This window comes from Ruditapes philippinarum, unplaced genomic scaffold (genome assembly GCF_026571515.1).
Source record: "Ruditapes philippinarum isolate M1 unplaced genomic scaffold, ASM2657151v2 ctg11441_1_1_1_1, whole genome shotgun sequence".
In the NCBI taxonomy this organism is placed as follows: Eukaryota; Metazoa; Mollusca; class Bivalvia; order Venerida; family Veneridae; genus Ruditapes; species Ruditapes philippinarum.
The window spans coordinates 1-22405 of NW_026862904.1; the positions used below are offsets into that span (position 1 = coordinate 1).

Sequence of the window (22405 nt, forward strand, 5' to 3'; positions counted from 1 at the left end):
ATCAAATCCATAGTTCTAACATGGACAGATAACTCTCTAGGAAAGATACAGAGGATTACGGATAATAGATATTATACTATCAGGTAAAACAATTTGAGATGGTTTTTGAGAGGTTTTTTTTGGTGGTTTGGTTTTTACATCAGCTTCGCACCTACAAAGTACAAGACATATGGCGAATTTCCAGTTGTACTGGTAGAGAAAGACCTTGGATGCAGCCTCCTTGCATTATTTTAGGCATGAACAGGTGGGTGTCTGAGAGCCATCGATGTTCAGTATCCTAGCTGGATGGTTTGCTCATATGAAAGGATGATGGAATTGTTTTTAGATGATAATTTTATGTTAAATTTGTCAAAAATGTCTTGTGGTGGCATGAATAAGTTGTAAATGTCAGACTATTAATCTAAGGGTCACTTGCCACATTGGTTCAAATCCCATCAGGGACAAGCCATTGTTTACTTGAGCAAGAAACTTTACATGCTTTATGCTTAGTCCTGGCCCCAAGGTTATAAAACCTTTTTCTGAGATCAAGCTCGAATCTCAGGATTTTCATTGGTCAATTCACATTCTGTGCCTGTTTCTGACCAATCAAATACCAGAGATCTGAGTTTGAGATTAGAATATTTCTTTATAATCTCGGCCCCTGGTCTGAAGAGTGTTGGTTTGAGAATAGCTGTCTTACAAACAAAAATTTAAATAAATTCTGTATAAACTAATTAATCTTGAAATTTTAGGTTGACATCGATTCCAGGCCGCGGGAAATATAAATACGTGAACAGTACTGAACTTGTGAAACACATTGATGACCTGAAACCGGACACACTGTACGAGTTTAGTGTACGCGTGTTTAAAGGCCGTAGGAAGAGTACGTGGTCAATGGCGGTGTCGAACAAAACGCAAGAAGCTGGTAAGTAATTTTTTATACATCTTTGTTATTAACAGTTTCTGAATTGCAAGAGGGAGAGTATATCGGATTTGTAATCCAGGGTTCCATGGTTCGATCCTCAGGCGAGGTGAATTTCTCAGTGACAATTTTTCTTTGGATATTTAGTCTTGTGACCATTAAATGCTTCATTGTTACATTATGAAGCAAGCCATTGTATTAAGCAAAAGTCAGTAGATACATTAAAGATACATAGAGAAAATGATTGACGGAATTACAAAGTGGTTTGCTAAAGACAAAAGTCACTGAATACACATGGTCACATGGCAAGTTTGACTGTATTTGACTCTTAAACACTTATAAAAGCTAGGATTTCACAGTGGAATTTGAAAACTAATTGAAAATTTAAATTTATCTTTTTTTTTTACAGCCCCAGGCTCAATTCCTAGAGATCTAACGCCAATACCTGTTGAGAATGACCCCCTGTCTGTGACGCTGACATGGCAGCCCCCTCAAAAGCCCAACGGACAAATAACAGGTAGGTGTAACAGTAACTATAGCAACGTTTCTGCTTTCATTAACACTATAGTAGTGGAGGAATTGTAAATATATGATTTTGCTTTTGGTGACAGGGTTAACATTTTTTTTTAAAGTTTAGCGCATAACAAGTGTAACTCTAGAGAATAAATACATAGTAGATACAATCGTTTTGCTTTGAATTTGTTGCAAGCAATAAATGTTCTGCAGTTATTTGTTTTGATAATGCTTTATTAATGAATATAACATGGAAAAACACAAATCATTGCAGTCTATGAATAAACATAGCCTTATTAAACATAAAGCTGAACTTTAGGTAACAAATATAATTTAAGATTTACCTAATATAATTTGAGATATCATAGAAATATTTGTAAGTTATTCTATATTGATTGTGCAGTTCAAGTAGAAACACTAACCGCTAATTGAAGTTTATAGCTTTTCTTTTTTCTTTGGAAAAGAAATATTTTTTTTACGCTTCTAGATAGGATTTTTAAACTTTGACCTAGATTCATGACCTAGTTTCATGACCTAGATTTAAGACCTAGATATTTATGCATGATGAATTAGCATGGAAGGCTTTCGCTAACAATTGTAGCAGCTTTACTACTTGCTGTTTTGATCTACTTAGTCTTTGTCACAGTTCTCAGTGAATAATGCTTCAGTATAAGTGATTAATTATGTCACATTTCTCAGTGATTAGTGCTTCAATATTAGTAATTAATTATGTCACATTTTCTCAGTGATTAATGCTTCAGTGTAAGTGATTGTCACAATTCTCAGTGATTAATGTTTCAGTATTAGTGATTAATTATGTCACAATTCTCAGTGATTAATGCTTCAATATAAGTGAATTATTGTGTCACAATCCTCAGTGATTAATGCTTCAGTATAATGGATTAATTATGTCACATTTCACAGTGATTAATGATTCAATAAAAGAGATTGTGTCATATTTCTCAGTGATTAATGCTGCAATATAAGTGATTAATTATGTCACATTTCTCAGTGATTAATGCTGCAATATAAGTGATTGTGTCACATTTCTCAGTAATAAATACTTTAATATTACTGATTAATTATGTCAGATTTCTTAATGATTTATAGGCAGTTAAGTACGCCATATTTTGGTGATTAATTCTTAATAAAAGTTACTTGTTTTGTCCCAATTTTAAGTGATTCATATGATATGAAGGTGGTTATTTATGTCACATTTCACAGTGATTTATAAGCAGTTAAATATGCCATATCTCTTTCAACTTAAGTCATTGGAATTGTCTTACAGGAAATATCAGAAGATTGCGTGTTACACAAAGTCTTACCTAACCTATATGTGAAGTTTCTCATTTTTATATGCCAACCTTTTCTAACTTTAGAGGAAACATGTTGAGCGGTGGGGGGGGGGGGGGGATTTCTGTGACATCATAAAGAATGAATCTGTCTTAAATGCAGATCTCTAAAGACACTGTTATATAGCATCCATATTGATCCATGTGTAGATAACGATGCAAGTTACGAGAAATGCTTTTAATCCAGAGACATTAACCTAAAATGAAGCTCTTTGATCTGACATATTAAGTATTCATGGGCCATTTAAGGCAGACATACACTTTCTCTAAATTACTTAACGTAAAATGCTTGCAAGTAAAAGTGGCATTAGTGGTTACTCCGGCTGTATTTGCGAAATTTGTGTGCATTTAACTTGTCCTGCTTTGAAATGTCTGTGTTTGAGGGATTTTTGTATATATATTGCAATAACAATATTTGACTGACAACAGGTTTTACGAGTCTGGCCAGACTGCACAGGTGTTTGTGTGAGTGTGAGTGTGATGGTGTGCGTGTGCTAGAGTGTCCTCATTCTGTTGACACACAGGTCTTGTCTTTTTTTTAATATATAAAAGCCAGATTTCTTAATTACCAAAACATTTTTTTTTACTTATCAGAAGTTAAGTTTACTATAATTTAAAAGCTTTGGTATAAGTATCTAAGTGGGGGTAAGTTTTTGATGATTATAACATTATAAAGTATTTCTCTTGTTCTTATAGCCTACAACTTTGTCTTTCTATTATTCTTTATAAAAGCCGAACCTGTGAAAGGTATATTCAATGTGAACATGTTTAGCTAGACCTTTTACATATGCAATGTTGTGATGTGTTTACTTTATTTTTGTGTTAACATTTCTTAGTGAACTATATTTTATACATATATATTTTTTGTACCCCAATTTGACCATTTTAAATCCTTTTCACCATTTTTTTGCTGGTCAAGAAATTTACCTGAAATTCTTTGTTATACATTTTTTTCGTATCCCACTTTGAACATTTTTAATTTTCTTCACCATTTTGTTTTTCCGTGGGTCAAGAATTTTACATGAAATGAGAGGAAAATGTGTATCCCAAGTTCATCCTTTTTTTCTTCCTTTAAATGCCCATGTTTCAAGTAAACTGTTACCCTTTCCGTTGTTCTTTAATGTCTTCTTATTTGCCCTTTACTTAAGCAAACATTGTTTTCCTCAGTTCTTTTTGCATGAGCTTTTTTTCATCGTTATAACTATAAAATAATGAACTTTGCCCCTCAGTCCTTGTTAAAAAAAAATCTTTCCTTTGATATCTTTGTTGTAATGGCTCTTCGTTAGATGAGCTTTTTCATCTTCCTTTATTACCTGAGCACATTCTGCCTTTAATGAACTCTTCCAAAATGCTCTTTTCCTATGCATTTGTTTGATAAGTTTTTTTGCCCTGTCTTTGTTTCATGGGCCCTGTTTGCCTATGTTAAATTTGTCCTTTCCAAAATACTCTTTTCCTATGCCTTTATTAAATGAGCTTATTCCCTGTCTTTGTAACTTGAGATCTTTCCAAAAAGCCCTTCTTCTCTGTCATTGTTAAAATGAGCTTTTTCTCATAAGCCCTTTCAGCCTTTGTTGAATGAACTCTTTCCAGATGCTCTTTTCTTCAGTCCTCTACCTTTATTAAATTATTTTTTCCATGTCTTTATAACATTAGCTCTTTTTACCTTTGATGAATAAGCTCTTTCCAAATAGCTTGTTTTCTTGGCCTTTATTAAGTGAGCTTTATGCCTTTGTTAAATGAACTCAAGTGTGGCAACATGACAACCAAATGTGTTCTTAAGCTAAGCTCACTTCTTAAAGTGGTTAAAGTCACCAACTTCAAATCACTTGCCCCTCACTGACTGCTATGGGCTTGAATACTGTCAGAGACATCAGGAAGTTCCCTCAAGTTCTATCTTTTAAGTCTTTTTACTCCATTAATGTTGTTAATATATCTTAATAGGTCTAAATTGTTTTTGTGTTTCCAAAACAAAACTGTGCATTCATTCATTCATTTCATTGAGGCACGCTCTTTTAAGATACTTGTGTACATCATGTTGTTTTTTTTTTACTTTTTTTTTTTACGTCAATTCAACATGTGTCAATTCACTTCTTACCATATTTGCATGCAATTGTTTTACTTTTCTGTTTTTCATACCAAGTTCATCATATATATATATTGTATTTGAGTACATTTTAACTTTCAACTGTATTTTTGTGTGTAAACAATTCATGTATACCATTTGAACAGTCCTAAAATAATCCAAGAAAAGAAGATTTTATTATCTGTAAGACAGATGATATCTGTCATATTGTTATATTGTTTATTTCCTGCAAAGATAATGTACAGGAAACAATTTTGCTGAAAAAAATTCAATAATAAAAAATGCAGATTTAGATTTTTGATAGAAATATATAGAAAATAGTGATATATAACATGGAAATCAGAGTCCTTAAGAAATAATTTTATATGAATTCTAATTTATATCTTTTTCTGACTGGTTCTAATTCTACACTTAGTGTAAATATATTTTGTTACTAAGCAACAACATACAAAAATGTAAAAATTTATTCTTGTTTATTCCATATACACATCTGTTTTATTCTTCAAAATATAACAATATGAACCTTATACCTGCTGAATTTGTGAAATGGTTTTGCCCTACTTTGAATGTGGAACAGTCCATTTTAAGTTTTAAGGGATTTTGATATCAAAATATGAAAATTGAGTTATAGATGTGCAGATGGACCTTGCTCCATATTGGTGGCAGAAGCTCAAAATCTCTGAATTCAACCAAGTTAATTAATATCCATTTGCTTATGTACATTTTGGAGACTTTCTAATTTCGCATAAATAAAATATGATCAAAATATGCATTTGCTTACATAATAAATATCATATAAATGATTTAAATTTACATTTTGCTTGTATTTCTAGGCTACCTTGTGTTCTACACTACTGATCATACAAAAGATGACCTTGACTGGGTCGTAGAAGGTGTCCTGGGAGAAAAACTGTCCATGACTATCACTGACCTTACTGCTGACACAACTTATTATTTCAAAGTTCAGGCGAGAAATAGTAAAGGTTACGGTCCCATGTCGCCCACGAAAATATACAAAACTCCGAAAAGTGAGTATTTATCTTCTTTTTTAAAATATGTCAATTTTTGAAAAGAACATTTAATTTAGTTCTCTTTTTTTCTTGACCAATATTACTGTGTAGGTAATTAATCCGTACATTAACACGTAACCTACTGTATATTTCTGTAACAGATTTGCCCAGCTTTTATTTGAGAACAGTCCATTCAATGTTAAGAGATTTTTCTGTACGAAATCTGCTGTGGTCATAGTATTATTTTTACAATAGTTTCGTCTTACAATTGGTCTGAAGATTTATGTGTTGATCATGGTCATGTAAATACATCATTAAATAAAGAGAGAGACGCTTGTTTTTGGTTGAGTCCATTATGTTTTATTTAGGGGTGAAATGTAAAACCTTTATTTACAATTTATATAACATTTAATGTTTTCGGTAATTTTAAGATTTGTGTTAATTCTGGAATTGTTTCAACATATTTTTTTCGGGGATTAAATTGTGATTTAAACAATTAAAGTCAGAACTGCAATGGAAATAACTTAGTCCACACCTATGTTGATTTGATCACGTGACAATGTAAGCCAATGAAAAAACATCAACAAACAGGCAGCCATTAAGGAAGAGAGAGGGTTTATTTCAGAGCGATAATTTAAATGTACTAGCAAGTTTAAACTGTAAGTATTGATTTTTTATGCTTTATTTATATTGTAGATTAGTGTTTATTTAATGATCTGCTTGATTTCCCATTGTCAGTTCGTGTTAGCTATGATTTAGAATGTCTAGGTGACCTAATTACAAGCTGGCTTGGAGAACAAAGGACTTTTTGGCGGGAAGAAATGGTTGGTTTGTTATTGTTTGTTGTTTATTATGTAAAAAAAAACATAGTAGATTCTCTTTAATACTATGCCTGTATCAATTGTTTATATAGAGTCTATAACAACAATCTTTTTTCATTCTTTATTCATCACTCAATATAAAACCTAAAAACTGTCCTCATAAATCCTGTCGTTGAAGTTATTGGATTGTGGGTGCATAATCTCAGTAGTTGGGAAGTAGTCATTACATCAACCAGGCGTCAAATGAAGCTTTAATGTTTTTTTTTTTAAATATTTTTTTTTCTCAAAACTTATTGAATTAATCCAATAACGAACAAATCATTATCAAAATAGGTATAATAAATAGACATACTGGTTGGAGAGATAACTTCGACGCATAGATAACCCCGACACTTGATAAATATAATTTTTATAACTTTGTTTTTCAACAAAAAAGCATATGGTCACCTAGTAGTATAGGAGCAGGACAGAATGCAATGATTTTTTGTAAGTTGGTAAACTTTTTAATATTTTTCAATTAACCGAAACTTTTCGTTGGCAAAAACTGCTTCAAAACCTTCTTTTTACTAAATTACAAAGAGGTAGTTAGAAATGTATTGACCACAGGCCACTGACTTGGGAAATATTTTTGAAAACTTGTTTTTACATCAACAAAAAATAGATAACACATATAAGATGTAAAAATAAATTAATGATGCTGATTTTCCTGTCATTTTTTACTTAAAAATTTAAGTGTTGACTTTATCTACTGTTGAGGGGTAAAAGACCATGTTTTGTATACGCCATTCAGGACCTTAAAGAAGTACCAATTCTCATTTTCATACATAATTTTTGTAGTGTAATGTAAAGTCTTTGAACTGAACTTTATTTAGGTGGTTCAATATTTAAAATATATAGGAAGATAATTAAGATATTACAAAAAGTATGTGATTTAGTGTCGGAGTTATCTCTCCAACCAGTATGCTTTTCTCTCGTCGATTCGTGACTCTTATTTGGAAAAATTGCACTTGCACAACAAATATCAGACATACATACAGTTCAATTAGTGCATTTGCTAAATAAATTCATTATCTAAAAGTTCACAAACTTTAAAATACTTCTAAAAACAACCGCTCAAAGATTAGAGCAACTGAACATGTCAACCATGACTGTCTTGCTCAGCTGGACGCTTACCCATCGATTCGTGAAATCCGATTCACCTAGCTAAAGATACTTCAGCGAACAGGTTTTATAGTATTGCTAGACCTGTTCGCTGAAGCCAACTCCGTATCGAAAGTCAACCAGAACCGTGACATTTTTATGTCATGCTGTAATTCAATAAATTTGCGTGATCTGGACAAAAGCTATTTTAATACAGGTAGTTAGATATATTTGGGACCCTTCAGTCTATATTTTTTACCACAGAAAGTTAGATTGATGAAATATTGCCTCAAAGTTTATCAGCGTGTTCACATTTCATAAAATTCGCCGCCATTGCTGCCCTAATTATCACGTGACCAGCGAGAATTTAGGTTCGGATACCTTTGCATGACATTTGGTGACACGTGACCCAAATGCTATTTTTAACTGAAAACATGGCTTTGCAATTATGAATAACGGTGTATTTATTCAATAATAGACATTGTACCAAAAACATGTTGGATTTATATTGTTTTTAAGTGATGATTTATGAATTATTTGTTTGTTTTTATATAAAAATCATACACTTACTAAAAATAATGTACGGTCCGTTACTAAAAAATAGATGCTAGAATTTCCAAAACATGAAGTCCCGCGAGATCTCATTTGAAAGCAGACTCCCATATTGGTAAAAACATTCTCTACATATTTCTCTAAAAATAGTTGGGTTACACAAAGTCATTGAAGTTTCATTTTAAAAACAAAAACATGAATTGGTTCTCAAAAATTGATTTTGTTTATCAATTGGTATTTTTATTTGACCCCAAATTTGATAAATAAGGGTGGATTTAAAGAAGTTTTTATGTACCGCGCACGAACTGTCAAATTCTGGTAGCCTTTGCAAATAGGGTTGACCCATAACTTTACTGTCGCAACGTCAAAATAAAAGCGACATATAAAGTTATGGAAGCCAGAACTACGATTCACCCTGTGACGTCACATACTTCTTCAATGTATTCTATTCATTAATGAAATTTTGTGTCATAATTTGATTACAACAAACATATTGATGATAAAACCACTTTATATACATGAACCATGCCTACTATGCCTTTAATTATAAAATAAGATTGACGAAACCTCTTTCGCACCTTTTCATAATGGTAGTCCGCCGAAACAGTAGTTTGACGAAACCACCAAAATTCATATAAATCCATGGTAGCACTTTCTCTCAGGCCTAATTTTTGTTGGAACGGTGGTTTTTTGTCGATTTAGTAATTTTCTCTACTCTAAGTACTGGCATGTGTGGCGGACATGGTAAGGTGCCTAAATGTTGACATGGTCATTATAAATATTCAAGGTTTATTCGCCTGTGATTTTCATGGCCTTTGTGGGTTTTTTTTGCCGCAAAGGATCAACTTGGACTTATACTGACTCGGACCAGTCAACTCGGCCTTCTATTAGAAACCTATTTCGGTATGGATTGTTAACATTGTTATGAAAAAAATTTAGGAGTGTATTACTATAGAAGTATTCAAAGGTATAATCGCATGGCCAACAGAAATTGAAAAAGTTGGCAGTGAACACGTACGTGTTGTTTGAAATAATCTTTGTTAGGAAGAGATGTCGCGACAATAAATGTTGAATATTGGTCTTTAACTAGAATTTTTATGACAATAATGGTACTTGTTTTTTGCACTGTTCCTTGAAATTATCTTTGTTAAGAAGAGATGTTCAAGTTGAGACAATAGATGTTGAATAGTTATCTTTAAATTGAATCTTTATGGAAATAAATGTAATTGTTGTTTACACTGTTTGTTCCTTGGCGGCCAATGCAGTTTGAACAGTACGTTCTGCAAAGAGCAGATGAAGTGGGCTAAGGAAATTGGCATTCTATAAGGAAATAATTCTGAATTTACGACAAATGTACCCCTGTATGCTATAAATATATGCAAGGAATGCATTGCTTTCTTCACAGTTAATACACATTTGATCTAATTATGCACATGGGAAATCAATGTCAACAAACTTGTTTTGATGCACAGTACAAATTTATTTCTTTTACAATTCAGGGGGGTTTTTTTACGGAAAGGGGTAGATGCTGGGTGCTGGTAGGGAGGGGAAAGATATGTGAAAAATGTCGATTTGGGGAAAATTATGAGGTCAATAATTCTATAATATATCTTTTTTCCCCTGAAAAACTTTATCATCATGCAAAAAAAACTTTGTGGTGTAACATCTTATTATGTATGGTGGTGAATGGTTTTTATACTTCCATTATTGTATGAAATTTAATGCGGCATACTATAGGTGTAATAGTGTATCTGTGACACACTTCAACTCCATACAAGTCATTTTCAATGCAAAATATATTACTTTCATAAAAATAACCAAGAAAATGGCAATATTTTGTTAGCAACTGATTTGCAGAAATAGTACCGTTCAGTACAGGATATAGCTAAGAAAAAAATGGCAACCTCCATGTTGAGATTTTGCTTGCAGTTTCCGGCATTTTTTTTGGTTATTTTTGGCTGCAATTGGTGGGTTATCCTTGATAAAACTCAGAAAGTTAATATTTTAAACCATAATAATATTTTATTTGATTTAGTTCAATAGGAAAAATTAATGTTTCAGGAAATATCACTCATGTGGTTATATATACTTGGTTTTTATTGCATACAGTATCGCTTAACAATGGTATTTCTGTTTATGTCCACCTTAAAATTTGATGATTCTTTTGAGGGAATTTTCAGTGTTGTACTAGGGATTTATCGGTCATGGATTGGGAATTACTTGTCCATTTTCTATTGGGAGCGTTGCCTTTTTACCAGTATCAGTTGTATAGGGGAAAACCACTGCAACAGAATTGTGCACACTATGAAATGTCATGACAAATTCCTAATGAGAAGCCCAAATTACTTCCCTTTTATGCTAGAGTTGCATTTCCTTATTAGTTTTTGGGTATATTTTTTTGTTCCTATTTAATGAAAAGAACAAAACTATTTGTTAAACATTTGACATTTTGGTTAAGAATTTATTTAAGAACTAATGCTAGAGGGAACAGAATTTTTTGGGAAAAATAAATAATTATCTTCAGTCGGTAGCAGTATAGTCAGTGACATCGGCGCATGGAGTGCATGTGACTTTTTGTAGGGGAAAAGATAGGGCAATAAATTAGAAAAGGGGGGAACCTGAAATCAGATTTAAACATGTGAAAATGGTATTTACCTTCATATTTGTGGAAGAAGAAATTATTTCAATTTGATTTGCCATGCATACTATTGTGTGGAAATGCTTTTTCCTTGATTAAAGGAAAATGTTACAAAAGTTGGGTTGAAAATAGACACATGTTATTTTATATAAAGGTGACACATGTTTTGTTTAGCACTATTTAGGACGTTTGAGTGGTTAAGATTTAATAGATTGTTTTATCCTTTTTTAGGCATGATGTGCTTGTGAAGTTTAAAAGTTAAGTGTAGATGTGTTTATGGAGTTAAAGCATTGGTATTGGCACAACTATGGCGTTGGGAGGCACAGATATAGCGAAGTGTTCAGGTAAGTAATTTGTTTTCTTTGTGGAAATCATGGGTTTGGTTGGAGCTGCTATCAACATTTGTAGTGCTTGTGCATGTGTGTGCTTTTGTTGTTGATGAATACTTTTTCTTATTAAAAAAAAAGAAATTATGCATTTGCCTTAATATTTGGCAAGAAATTGTTACTGAATTTTTTATGTGCATTTGTTTTTCTAAAAAAATTTAAAGTTGAAGAAAGAAAATTTGGTGTGCATAAAAAACATCCAACGGTCTGTTAAAGATATAGTTGATGGTTGCTCGAAACAATAAATGTAAAATCTTAAGTTTCAATTTTTTACAAATTTTGGGCAGCAAAGTTTATTGTAAATAAGCATGTCTGGAAACACAAAAGCCTTAAAGCAAGGTATATGCTTATCTTTTTAGGTTAAAAAGTAATTGCATCAAAAACTGGTAGTAGGCATGTGTAGTGTTGTGTTCCTGTGACAGTCCCTTTATTTATCATTGTTTGCCTTCATTATTGTTCTTTTCCCCCTTTTTAGGTTTGGCTTTGTGGAGTTGAAGAGTCGATATTGGCAAATTTGGAACATTGGTAGATTGGGATATAGAAAAGTGTGCGTGTTATTGGCAAATGTAGAACATAGGAAGATAAGGTTATAGTGCATTGTGCAGGTATGTTGATTTCCCCCTTTCTAGCCCTTGACTAACATAATTGGTAGGTTTTTATTATAGAAACTTGCCATAAATGGGTACATGGAAGTGTTCAATTATGGAAAACTGAAAAATAATGAAGACTTTGTGATAAATAGTTTTCAAGATAATGAGATATTAGAGAACTAGTGACCCAAAATCAGTAGGGGTTCTCTAATAGGTATCACCAATCAGTATTTGAAATATGAAGACTTTGTGATAAATAGTTTTCGAAATTAATAATAGGGGTCATCTACTGCTTATGAACATTCATTAATAAATAAATAAACATGGAATTTCAAAATGCTGGACAATATATGGTTTGATAATCTGGTAACAATTAATTAATTGATAACTGAATTCTAATTTAATAAGACCTACATTTTGTATCTTCTATTAACCTTTAAAAGAACGAAAACAAAGCGCAAGGCATAATTTTCTGATTCAAAAACCAGACCATGAAAGAATTTTTTGAGTAGGGGTAAATTTTGTGAGTCGGTCGCGTTACTGCAAACAAACATTTTTTTAAAGGATGTCCTAACTATGTGAATTTGAAGCATTTTTCATAGGCACAGCAGTTTGAACTTGTTACAGGGACTTTTCAATGAAAACGGCAAATTTTTGCAATATGCTAATGGGGTAAAAGGTTATGATAACCTACACTAACATAATATTCTATAAATCACATATCCTGCATTCAGACTGTTCAAGCAGAAAAGAATAATTTTTCATTGACACATCTATAGTGTTACACTGTGTATTTGCACTATGTTTGTATAAACATATGATGCCACGTCAAAATATCAAAATGTTTGTTGACACTTAGAACCACATTCATGAATTTTATAAGCCTGAATTTTAGCTAATATTTTAATAAAAAAAGTCATAGACCTATGACAAGCTTTCTAGAAAGGACATACAGTTCAACTTCGTTCGCTCGAGCTTGGATGGCTCGAAAACCTCCCTCCGCTCAAACTCATCGCCAAGTCCCGGCAAATTCCTATATAATATATATTGTTCTTCCTCGGATCGGTCGAACACCCATGGCTCGAACCTGATCTCTGGTCCCTTCAGAAGAAATATAGTGTAAGTCACACCTTTTTGGTCGAACACAAACAGGCAACAAAAGTTGCATGTCGACAGGTTCTAAATAATTGACAGGCGCGACACATGTTTTTAACACCATGTGATGGTGACAAGGGCAATTAAGGTTAACTGATACAAATTAAAAGGTGTTGATACCGATTTGTTTGTTATGATAAAATTGTATATTTGCCGTCTTTAGTAATAATAAAAAGAAAATAACCCCTGAAATGCCAAAAGTCAATAAATGAATGACGTTTACCTGGATGGCTTTAATTACAACCGTGGTTCATGCAATGTGAATTGTAACAGTGTAATCTATTTATATATGATACTTGTACGTGTGTTTATTTTAGTAAATGACTACAAAAATATGCTGCTGTAAGATGTTCTTTTGTTAATATTTAATTAATGCATTGTTTAAAATAAAATTCATCCCATAATAAACATATAAATATATTTTGAACATTGTTCACAGTTTGGATAATGATTGCCCAATCGAACCCAACCAATTACAATATGCATGAATATAGATTAACACAGTGACCGTTAAATATGTTTTCAATAGGATAATAATTCTAACTAGGACAATTCAACAAATGAATGTACTGTAAACAATTTTATTGACGTATTTATCATTTGACCGATGTAGGTTTGAAAACCTAGAGGCCTTTGTTCTATGTAATAATAGTTCGACCTCGGTTGGCTCGAACTACCGATCTCTTGAACAAATTTGCACATGCCCTCGGACTTTGAGCGAACGAAGTTCGACTGTATATTAAAGGAATTACATTGGCAGCAAAACTTTGGGACTTTAGCAAAATCTGTTATATAAATTGTAAAAGCTGTATATCAGTAATACATAATTTATAAATTTACTACTGTACATTTCAGGCACACCACCATGTACTCTTGATGTAGAGTACTCCTACCCTTTGGATTATGCCCAGCAAGTGCACTATCCCAATTCCCTATTCTCAATATGTTGGTTCAATATGTATTAGGACACCAAGAAAGTTCCATGAGATTTGTGTTTGTGCAGAGGGATCAGGTTAGTTTGCCATAATATTTTTTGACATATTTTATCATGAGCATGTTGTAAAAAATATTTAAGAATATTATAAATATAAAGGTATTTTTTTGTAATTTTCTGATATCAAATGTGTTCCTTTGCCATACATTTTTAGCTCACCTGTCACAAAATGACAGGTTGATTTTTTGTGATCGCTTTTCGTCCAGCGTCCGGCCGTCCGTCTGTGAACTTTTACTTTAAATGACATCTCCTCATAAACCATTAAGCCAATTTCATCCAAACTTCTCAGGAATGTTCCTTTGGTGGTCACCTTTAAAAATTGTTCAAAGAATTTAATTCCATGCAGAACTCTGGTTGCCATGGCAACCGAAAGAAGAAACTTTAATTATCTTCTTTTACAAAAACCCAAAGAGCTAGAGCTTAGATATTTGGCATGAAACATCTTCTAGTGAGTGTCTACCAAGTTTGTTCAAAAACAAATGCCCTGGAGTCAACATTGGCCCTGCCCCAGGGGGTCATTGATTTTCCAAATATGCATATAGTAAAAACTTAAAAAAATCTTCTTTTAAAGAACCAAAAGAGCTAGAGCTAAGATATGTAGCATGAAACATCTAAAGAGTGTCTACCAAGTTTGTTCAAATAAAAGCCCTGGGGGTCAAAATTGGTCCCGTCCCAGGGGTCATTGATTTTCCCTATATGTATATAGTAAAAACTTAAAAAATCTTCTTTTAAATAACTCAAAGAGCTAGAGCTGAGATATTTAGCATGAAACATGTTCCAATGGGTGTCTACCAAGTTTGTTAAAATAAAAGCCCTGGATTCAAAATTGGCCCCGCCCCAGGGGGTCATTTATTTTCCCCATATGTATATAGTAAAAACTAAAAAAATCTTCTTTTAAAGAACTCAAAGACCTAGAGCTAATATATTTAGCACGAAACATCTTCTAGTGAGTGTCTACAAAGTTTGTTCGAATAAAAGCCCTTTGTTAAAATTGGCCCTGCCGGGGGTAGGGGACGGCAGATCATTGTTTTTCATTATAAGTGTGTATATCATGAATCATCTTCTTATAGGTGTCTTCCAAGTTTGTTCAAATAAAAGCCCTGGGGTTCAAACTGGCCCAGCTCCGAGGGCCTACATACAGGTGAGCGACCTTAGGGCCATCATGGCCCTCTTGTATAAATATTCTTTTATGCCATGGTATTTTTCAGTTGTGAAAAGAATATTCAGTTAAAAATAATCTTAATTATGCCCCCTACGAAGAAAAGGGGGTATATTGTTTTGCAAATGTTGATCTGTCCGTCAGTAGACCACATGGTTTCCGCTGATTATCTTGAAAACTATTTATCACAAACTCTTTAATTTTTCACATAGTGATTGGCCATAACTAGTAGATGGTTGGCCATAACTAGTAGATGGTCCCTATTGATTTTTGGGTCACTATGTTAAAGGTCAGGGTCACAGAGGCTTCAAATGTCAAGATGGTTTCCGCTGATTATCTTGAAAAGTATTAAGCACAAAGAAGTCATATTTCACATATTGATTGGTCATAGCTAGTAGATGGCCCCTATTGATTTTTGGGTCACTATGTTAAAGGTCAAGCTCACAGGGGTCTTAAATGTCAGAACGGTTTTAGCTGATTATCTTGAAAAGTATTCAACACAAAGTTGTCATATTTCACATATTGATTAATCATAATTAGTGGATGAACCAAAGTAATTTTTGGGTCAAAGGTCAAGGTCACAGGGTCATCATATTTCTGATTTTGATTGGTGGCCTCTATTGATTTTTGGTCTGTAGTTTTCTAATATCTGATTATCATTTGAACACTATTTATCACAAAGTCTCCATTATTTTTCTTTTTTCCATAATTGAACACTTCCATGTACCCATTTATGGCAAGTTTCTGTAACAAAACTACCAATTATGTGTGTCAAGGGCTAGAAAAGGGGGCATATGTGTCGTTCGACATTCTTGTTTTAAGTTTCATTTTAAGTGCTATTTATATCCTATACAATTTTTTTAAACTTCTAATTTATATGTATTTTAGGACTTAATGGAAGTGTCAGTCTCAACATGCTCTGGAAAGGGGAGAAACAATGCAACAGGTTGCCAGTATTGTCCTGCAGACATCAAGACATGGTCACAATATCCCACTGCTTATAGATGATCTAAAAAGCCATTGAAAGTCATTTTAATAGTAAATCCCCTGAGGCCTGCTGCTATAAGGACTAATGCTATATTGACTAGTGTGTGGATCATATTAATTAATGGTTGCCTATGTCAGCTTACCAGTAACTTACTTCCATAATGTTAAAACATTTCATGTGATTGTGTTTTGTGTAGTACAACATTTGTCATGTCACTTTAAGTATAGAATTGCATTGAACATATGCATTTCATGAATTGATCAACTGTAATCCTGTCTTTATAAGTTTTTAAAGTCTTGATTTCAAGATAAATAAACAGTTTTAGTTGTTTGTGTGACTATATCTCATTGAAAATGACTGCATAAAATGTGAAGTGATAAGCTTCAGTACTTGCTGTCAAGTTTTAAATATTTTATACTTTTAGGATATGAAAACTATTTTATCTATGACAATGATAGATGAGTGAATTTTTTATGTTGATATTAGTGTAGAATGACTTGGTAAAATTTGCATTAATCCTGAACAGAAGCATCAAAATCAAAGAAATTTGCATGGTAGCTAGGCAACTAAAATTTCCTTCAGTTAAAAAGGATTTTTAACAGGAAGAACATATTAATATTAAAAAGACTCTGTATGTTTGATATCATTGTAACTCTTTCAGAACTTAATCTCCTGCATGCCTGAAAATTTGGAAATTTAGAAATTTATAACAAAATAATATATGATAACTCGAAGTGCAGTGCAGTGCAAAAGAATTAGTACTCTGAACTTCTTATTTTTTGAGTAATTGCCGTTTGTTAATTTTCATACTTCAAATTTTGTCTGGGCCATTTCTCTTCAACTATAAAACCTATGGACTTAAACTTCATAGAATGATAGATCTCATTTAGAAAAAGTGCATTGCACAAGGACTGGTACTTTGAACTTCCTAATTTTTGAGTTATGGTCCTTTGTTAATTTTCATATTTTACTTTTGTCCAGGTCATTACTCCTAAAGTACAAAAGCTATGGACATGAAACTTCATAGGATGATAGATCTTATTGATAAGAAGTATAGTGCAAAGAAAATGCTGCTCTGCACTTCTTATTTTTTGAGTTATTGCCCTTTGTTAATTTTCTTGTTCTGGCCATTTCTCCTTAACTACATTGTTCACAAGGCGACATATCCGACTCGTGAAGTTCTGGTTCATTCAAATAGCCAGTTGTGCACTTAAAATTTGTTAAATTTAAAACAAAATTATGGAATATATTGTGGCTGCTTGGCAACACTGATTGATTTTAGCTTGACTGTTCGATTAAAATAAGTAGAGCTTTTGTAGTCACCCAAACGTCAGTGTATACGTAACAACTTGTGTCGAAGTTTTTATGATATACCTCAAATATTTTCAAAGTCCATTGCCATATGGCTTTGAAAATTTGCACAATTGTTCGCCATCATGATTCCAACCTGTAGACAGGAGGAGGTGACTGTATCAAGCATTTTAGGATAATTTTTTTACTTAGTATTTACGTTATAAAGTTTTTGTAATACCTCAAATATTTTCAAAGTCCATTCACATATGGCTTTGAAACTTTGTGCACTTATTCACCAGCATGACCCTTACCTGTAGACAGGAGCAGGTAACTGTACTAAGCATTTTGACAGAATTATGCCCCTTTTTTCGACTTAGAATTTACATTTAACTTTGCATATTACCTCAGATATTTTCAAATTCTATTGACATCTAGCTTTGAAACAAGTTGAAATTTTATACTCTTCTTTGAGAGCATAATAGGACTCTCTTCAAGGCGTACTGTAACATGGTTTTAAAGGAAAATTATTCCCTTGTTAACTAAGAAAATTTTACATTATCGAGGCCTTTTTACTGTCAAGCACTAATAATAGTCCAGCATTGCTTCCCTACCTACAGCTCTTGTTTCTAATTGTTTAGGTATTAAGTAAACCAGTTATACAGCAGATAGATATATATATATATTATATTATATGGAAATTAACACTTGATCAAACAATAACATACAGGCAAAAATACTGAGTTTCTGCTAAAATTAACATGGTTTTCTATCACTAGTCAAGTGTACAGAACCTGTATGTAATATCTTAAATGAAAGATTTTTTAAAAGTAAATAATAGACATTGTAATTTTATTGAAAATTAATTTATCTCTGCTGCTTTGTTAGCTGTATTTTGCAAAGTAATATGTGAAAACTTTAAAATAAATTTTTAAAAAATATTCAACGGTTGCTAGCTGCCTTTATGTTGTATTTGTGTAATGATATCCTTTATTTGGTACAACTACCTTTTATGTTGTTACACTTTAGTCATATTTAATTTACTGTTGTATTAAACTGTTATCTGTTGTCACAGTAAGTGTTTGTCAGAATAAGATTAAATAATAAATGAATAATAAATGGACACTGTGTTTAGTTCTTCTAGGTGTTTGGACTTTACATCTCCTGGATGTTTCACCCCTGTACGTTTCACCCTCAAAACCCTGGTCTTTCATCTCCACTTTTTATAATATTATGGTATCTCTAAACAGTATTATAACCTGTTAGCACTATAGAAATGCAATAGAACCATTTGGTATTGATTGTTGCAAGTGTTATAAAATACACATTACACACACAAAAAAACAGGAATAGGTCCGTTGCTATATCTCATGACATGTTCATTTTACATTACACCTTTCATGCAGCAAACTTTAAGTCTTCACAAAAGTAGTATGCAATCGTACCTATATTACATACGAATGTATGTAATATTTTTCTTGTTTATATCATTATTCAATATTGTATAGAGCATGGACAGTCAGGCTGACTTGGCTTAAAGTGACATTATGCTCATCCACAGGTAAATGGTCGGTGAATAGGTAAAAATCAAAATAACTTGTCATTTTGTCTTAATTGGTTCAATTTTACATTTTAATAAGAAAAAAAAATTAAAAATGGCCAATGGAAATGTCTATAAATATCCTTTAAAATGTATTGACAATGTGCAATTCTAAAAAAGAGTGGGGCAGTCTTTTTATAATTTAGATCGTTTATGTATTGTATCATAAACATTTTTTTTAATCAGTTGTTGGGTCAATCATCGTTTTAAAAGTTGATCTTTTGAAATATATTACTTCTTCAACTCAGCTTGACAGTGAAAAAAAAATTAGCACAAGGTCACTTTAATACAAGTGGCAAATGGCATTGTGCTTAATCTCTTTTTGTTTCAAGCTGCATGTTAAATGTACATTCAGATTTTCCATCGTAAAGCTAGTTATTGCAGAGTAAAGTATGCATTAAAAGGGAAGTGAGATTTTACTTTTATTAAACAAGATTTATAATTTTGTCTGTTTGTTTATTTACATTTACAGTGGGTATACCATTATCACCAAGGCGGCCAATTAAACCTCCGAGGGAAAATCCCGTAAATACCGGTAAGCATTTTAGCTGTAAGTAGATCACCTTGTCAATGCTTTAAATCAGCATGCCTCTAGATACATGATTATCTTCATCTCAATATTTCATTGGTTTAAACATATTTATTTAAGCTAGATTGCAAAACAAGTTCTTGCAACTTATATTAATCACTTTCGAGTACGCTTCCTGGAACCAACCAGTACTGGTGTCATATGAAGAAATATGGTCGTGACCCAAGTAGGGCTGGAACCCATGATCTCTGGGTTGAGAGGCAGGCACTCTCACTACTAGGCCACCGCTCCCCTTTCATTATTTTTTTTGTAAGTTCATAATAAATGTTTGTATTTTGTTTTTTTAGTGGGCACTAAGGAAGAGAAGAAACAGGAGAAGACAGAGAAAGGCCTGTCACAGAATCTCATGATAATCATAATAGCTTGTGTTGTCGGGGCGACGTGTTGTATCGTGGTTGCTGTGGTAACGGTGTTTGTATGCAGGAAAAGAGATATTGCGGAAAGGAACAGAAGAATGTGAGTACATTATATGCTGAACGTTATAGCAGAAAGATTTTGCGGTGAAAATAAAATTTAATTGCAGAATTGCAAAATGCATTGCAGTAAAGGGTTAACTCCTATTAAATTAAATAGTAGTTAACCCATTACTCCGCTAAGATGACAAAAATAAGTTACAAATTTTGAAAATTTAATACTTAGATTAAAAAATTAGTTGAAGTTGGAACCTTCACATTGCCAAAAAACAGCAATAAAGAAATTTTTTAATGGATCCTGTTCTTTGGTATGAGCAATATGGTGAGGGGCAAATTTAACATATAAACATGAGATTGATGAAGTTAAAATAACAAAAATGTTTTAAAAAAATTTCAGGGCTAGTATGTATAAAGGATCGCCTCAGAAAGGCAAGAGTATTCCGCAAAAGGGCGGGCCAGGTAGAGGTGAAGGTCCGCCCCCTGACCTTTGGATAGATCACGATCATCTAGAGTTGAAACAGATGGGGCGTGACGAAAGGGCGGAGTCATCTATATCAGTAGCATCAACACGTAGAAACTCTCTGAGTAGCGTGCATACAAACAATCAAGGTATGAAAACTATTTTCTTTTTTCGTAAATAATCATGAAAATAAATGTTCAGTGACAATAACTAAGTATCATAGGAATTTAACAAAAGTGAAAGGAGAAACTTGCGAATATTTTACCTTTTGTTGCAAAGAATGTGAAAATATTATTGTTTATGTTATTTTTATCTGCTGACTTGGCACTGCATTGTTGTAACCACCAGGGAGTTGTTACTGCAGGGTTTGCCACTGGCGGGTTTATGTTTCATTATATTAACACAATTTTCATTTATTTCATGATTTTTATGTGCAATAAGTCGTATATAAAAGGAATTGTTATCGTGTATAGTTTATTTGTTTTAGATTGTGAAAAGTAATGAAAATTGTGTTGAAAATTGAATAAATAAAGTTTAAAGGAGGAATAAGAGATATTTTAATTCCAGTGTAGTAAAGATTGCTACACCTTCCTAATAAGTTTGAAATTTTGATTTTGCAAAATTTTGGCCTTGCAAAAATATTTGATTGATCAGTATTTGAATTAAATACCTGCCAGAAAAATGTATAGATGAAATAGTTAAATACACGTCATAAATATATACGTCATAAATTATTCATTGACAATATATTACAGCTGAGGTGTATCAGTCAGGCAGCGAGGCTGAAGAAAGACTGTTACCTCCAAGTTATCATCAACTCACAAACTCTCAACAACGAAATATCATTCGACCTAAACCATTAAAACTACCAGTAGATGCGCAAGCACATCAAAGAGAACGTAAGTTGTTGAACTTCACTCTTTATCCATTTATTTTGATGCCTTTATGAGAAATTTAGGGGTGTCTGTGGAGTAATGAGTAAGAAACACTTGCCCATCACAGCTGAGGGTGAGATTTCTATATATAGGACTTTGGCTTACGGAACGACAGTGTTTCTGCTATCGAGGAGCACCTGAGGTCTTCTCTCATATTTGAAGTGTCTGTGTGTCTTTCTCCAGAGTTTTAAAACCAAACTAAAGAGAGAGAAAAGCTCTCAACATAAAAAACAGTAGTGTAAAACAGTAGTGTGTTATCCTACTCACTTATCTGTTTGTCAACATCAGTGAAACATTGGGTTAAGGTTCATTTGAAAGAGGTAGTTTCTTATCTAGGCAGTAAATGTTTTATAATGTATAATTATGTGTTATATTCATAGCATTTTAAGTCATATTTATGCAATTGAAAGTTCTATTTTTAGATTTAAAAGTTCTATTTATAGAATTGTAAGTTCTATTTTTAGAATTTTAAGTTCTATTTATAGAATTATAGAATTGAAAGTTTTATTTATAGAAGTGTAAGTTCTATATATAGAATTGAAAGTTGTATGTATAGAATTGTAAGTTCTATCGATAGAACTTATATGTTCTATTCGTTGAATTATGTATATTTTACTGATAGAATTATGTGTATATTGCAAAGAAGTCGATGCTCTTTTTAAAGAAGAATATATCTTATTAATTTCACATAATTATATTTTCTAGCTATGGTAGCAGTAGCCGGGTATCCAAACGGGAACATTAAGTCACGGTCCCGCAAATGTAGGGAAACCGCCACTACCCTTGAGACTCGTTGTACCATTGCGGTCCAGTATAACCCCAGAACCCAATAAAGA

The 22405-nt window shown here is 32.6% G+C and overlaps 1 protein-coding gene and 1 long non-coding RNA gene across 4 annotated transcripts; both read left to right on the forward strand.

The window, feature by feature from the left end:
• Positions 1–13: 13 nt before the first annotated feature.
• Positions 14–22402, forward strand: LOC132720578 (neogenin-like). The gene is made up of 9 exons (XM_060704739.1): positions 14–83; positions 732–904; positions 1311–1418; positions 5683–5877; positions 19645–19707; positions 20049–20217; positions 20572–20783; positions 21390–21533; positions 22275–22402. The coding sequence occupies exons 2-9, from the start codon at positions 874–876 to the stop codon at positions 22400–22402; spliced, it is 1050 nt and encodes a 349-aa protein (XP_060560722.1). The 5' UTR covers positions 14–83; positions 732–873.
• LOC132720579 (uncharacterized) lies at positions 6156–18695 on the forward strand. Of its 3 annotated transcripts, none has more exons than XR_009624363.1 (5): positions 6156–6518; positions 11242–11354; positions 11872–12001; positions 13997–14153; positions 16183–18695. It is a non-coding gene; the product is annotated as an uncharacterized LOC132720579 (long non-coding RNA). The 3 variants fall into 3 exon arrangements; XR_009624365.1 differs by lacking the exon at positions 6156–6518 and adding an exon at positions 6526–6683; XR_009624364.1 differs by lacking the exon at positions 6156–6518 and adding an exon at positions 8855–10339.
• Positions 22403–22405: the final 3 nt, after the last annotated feature.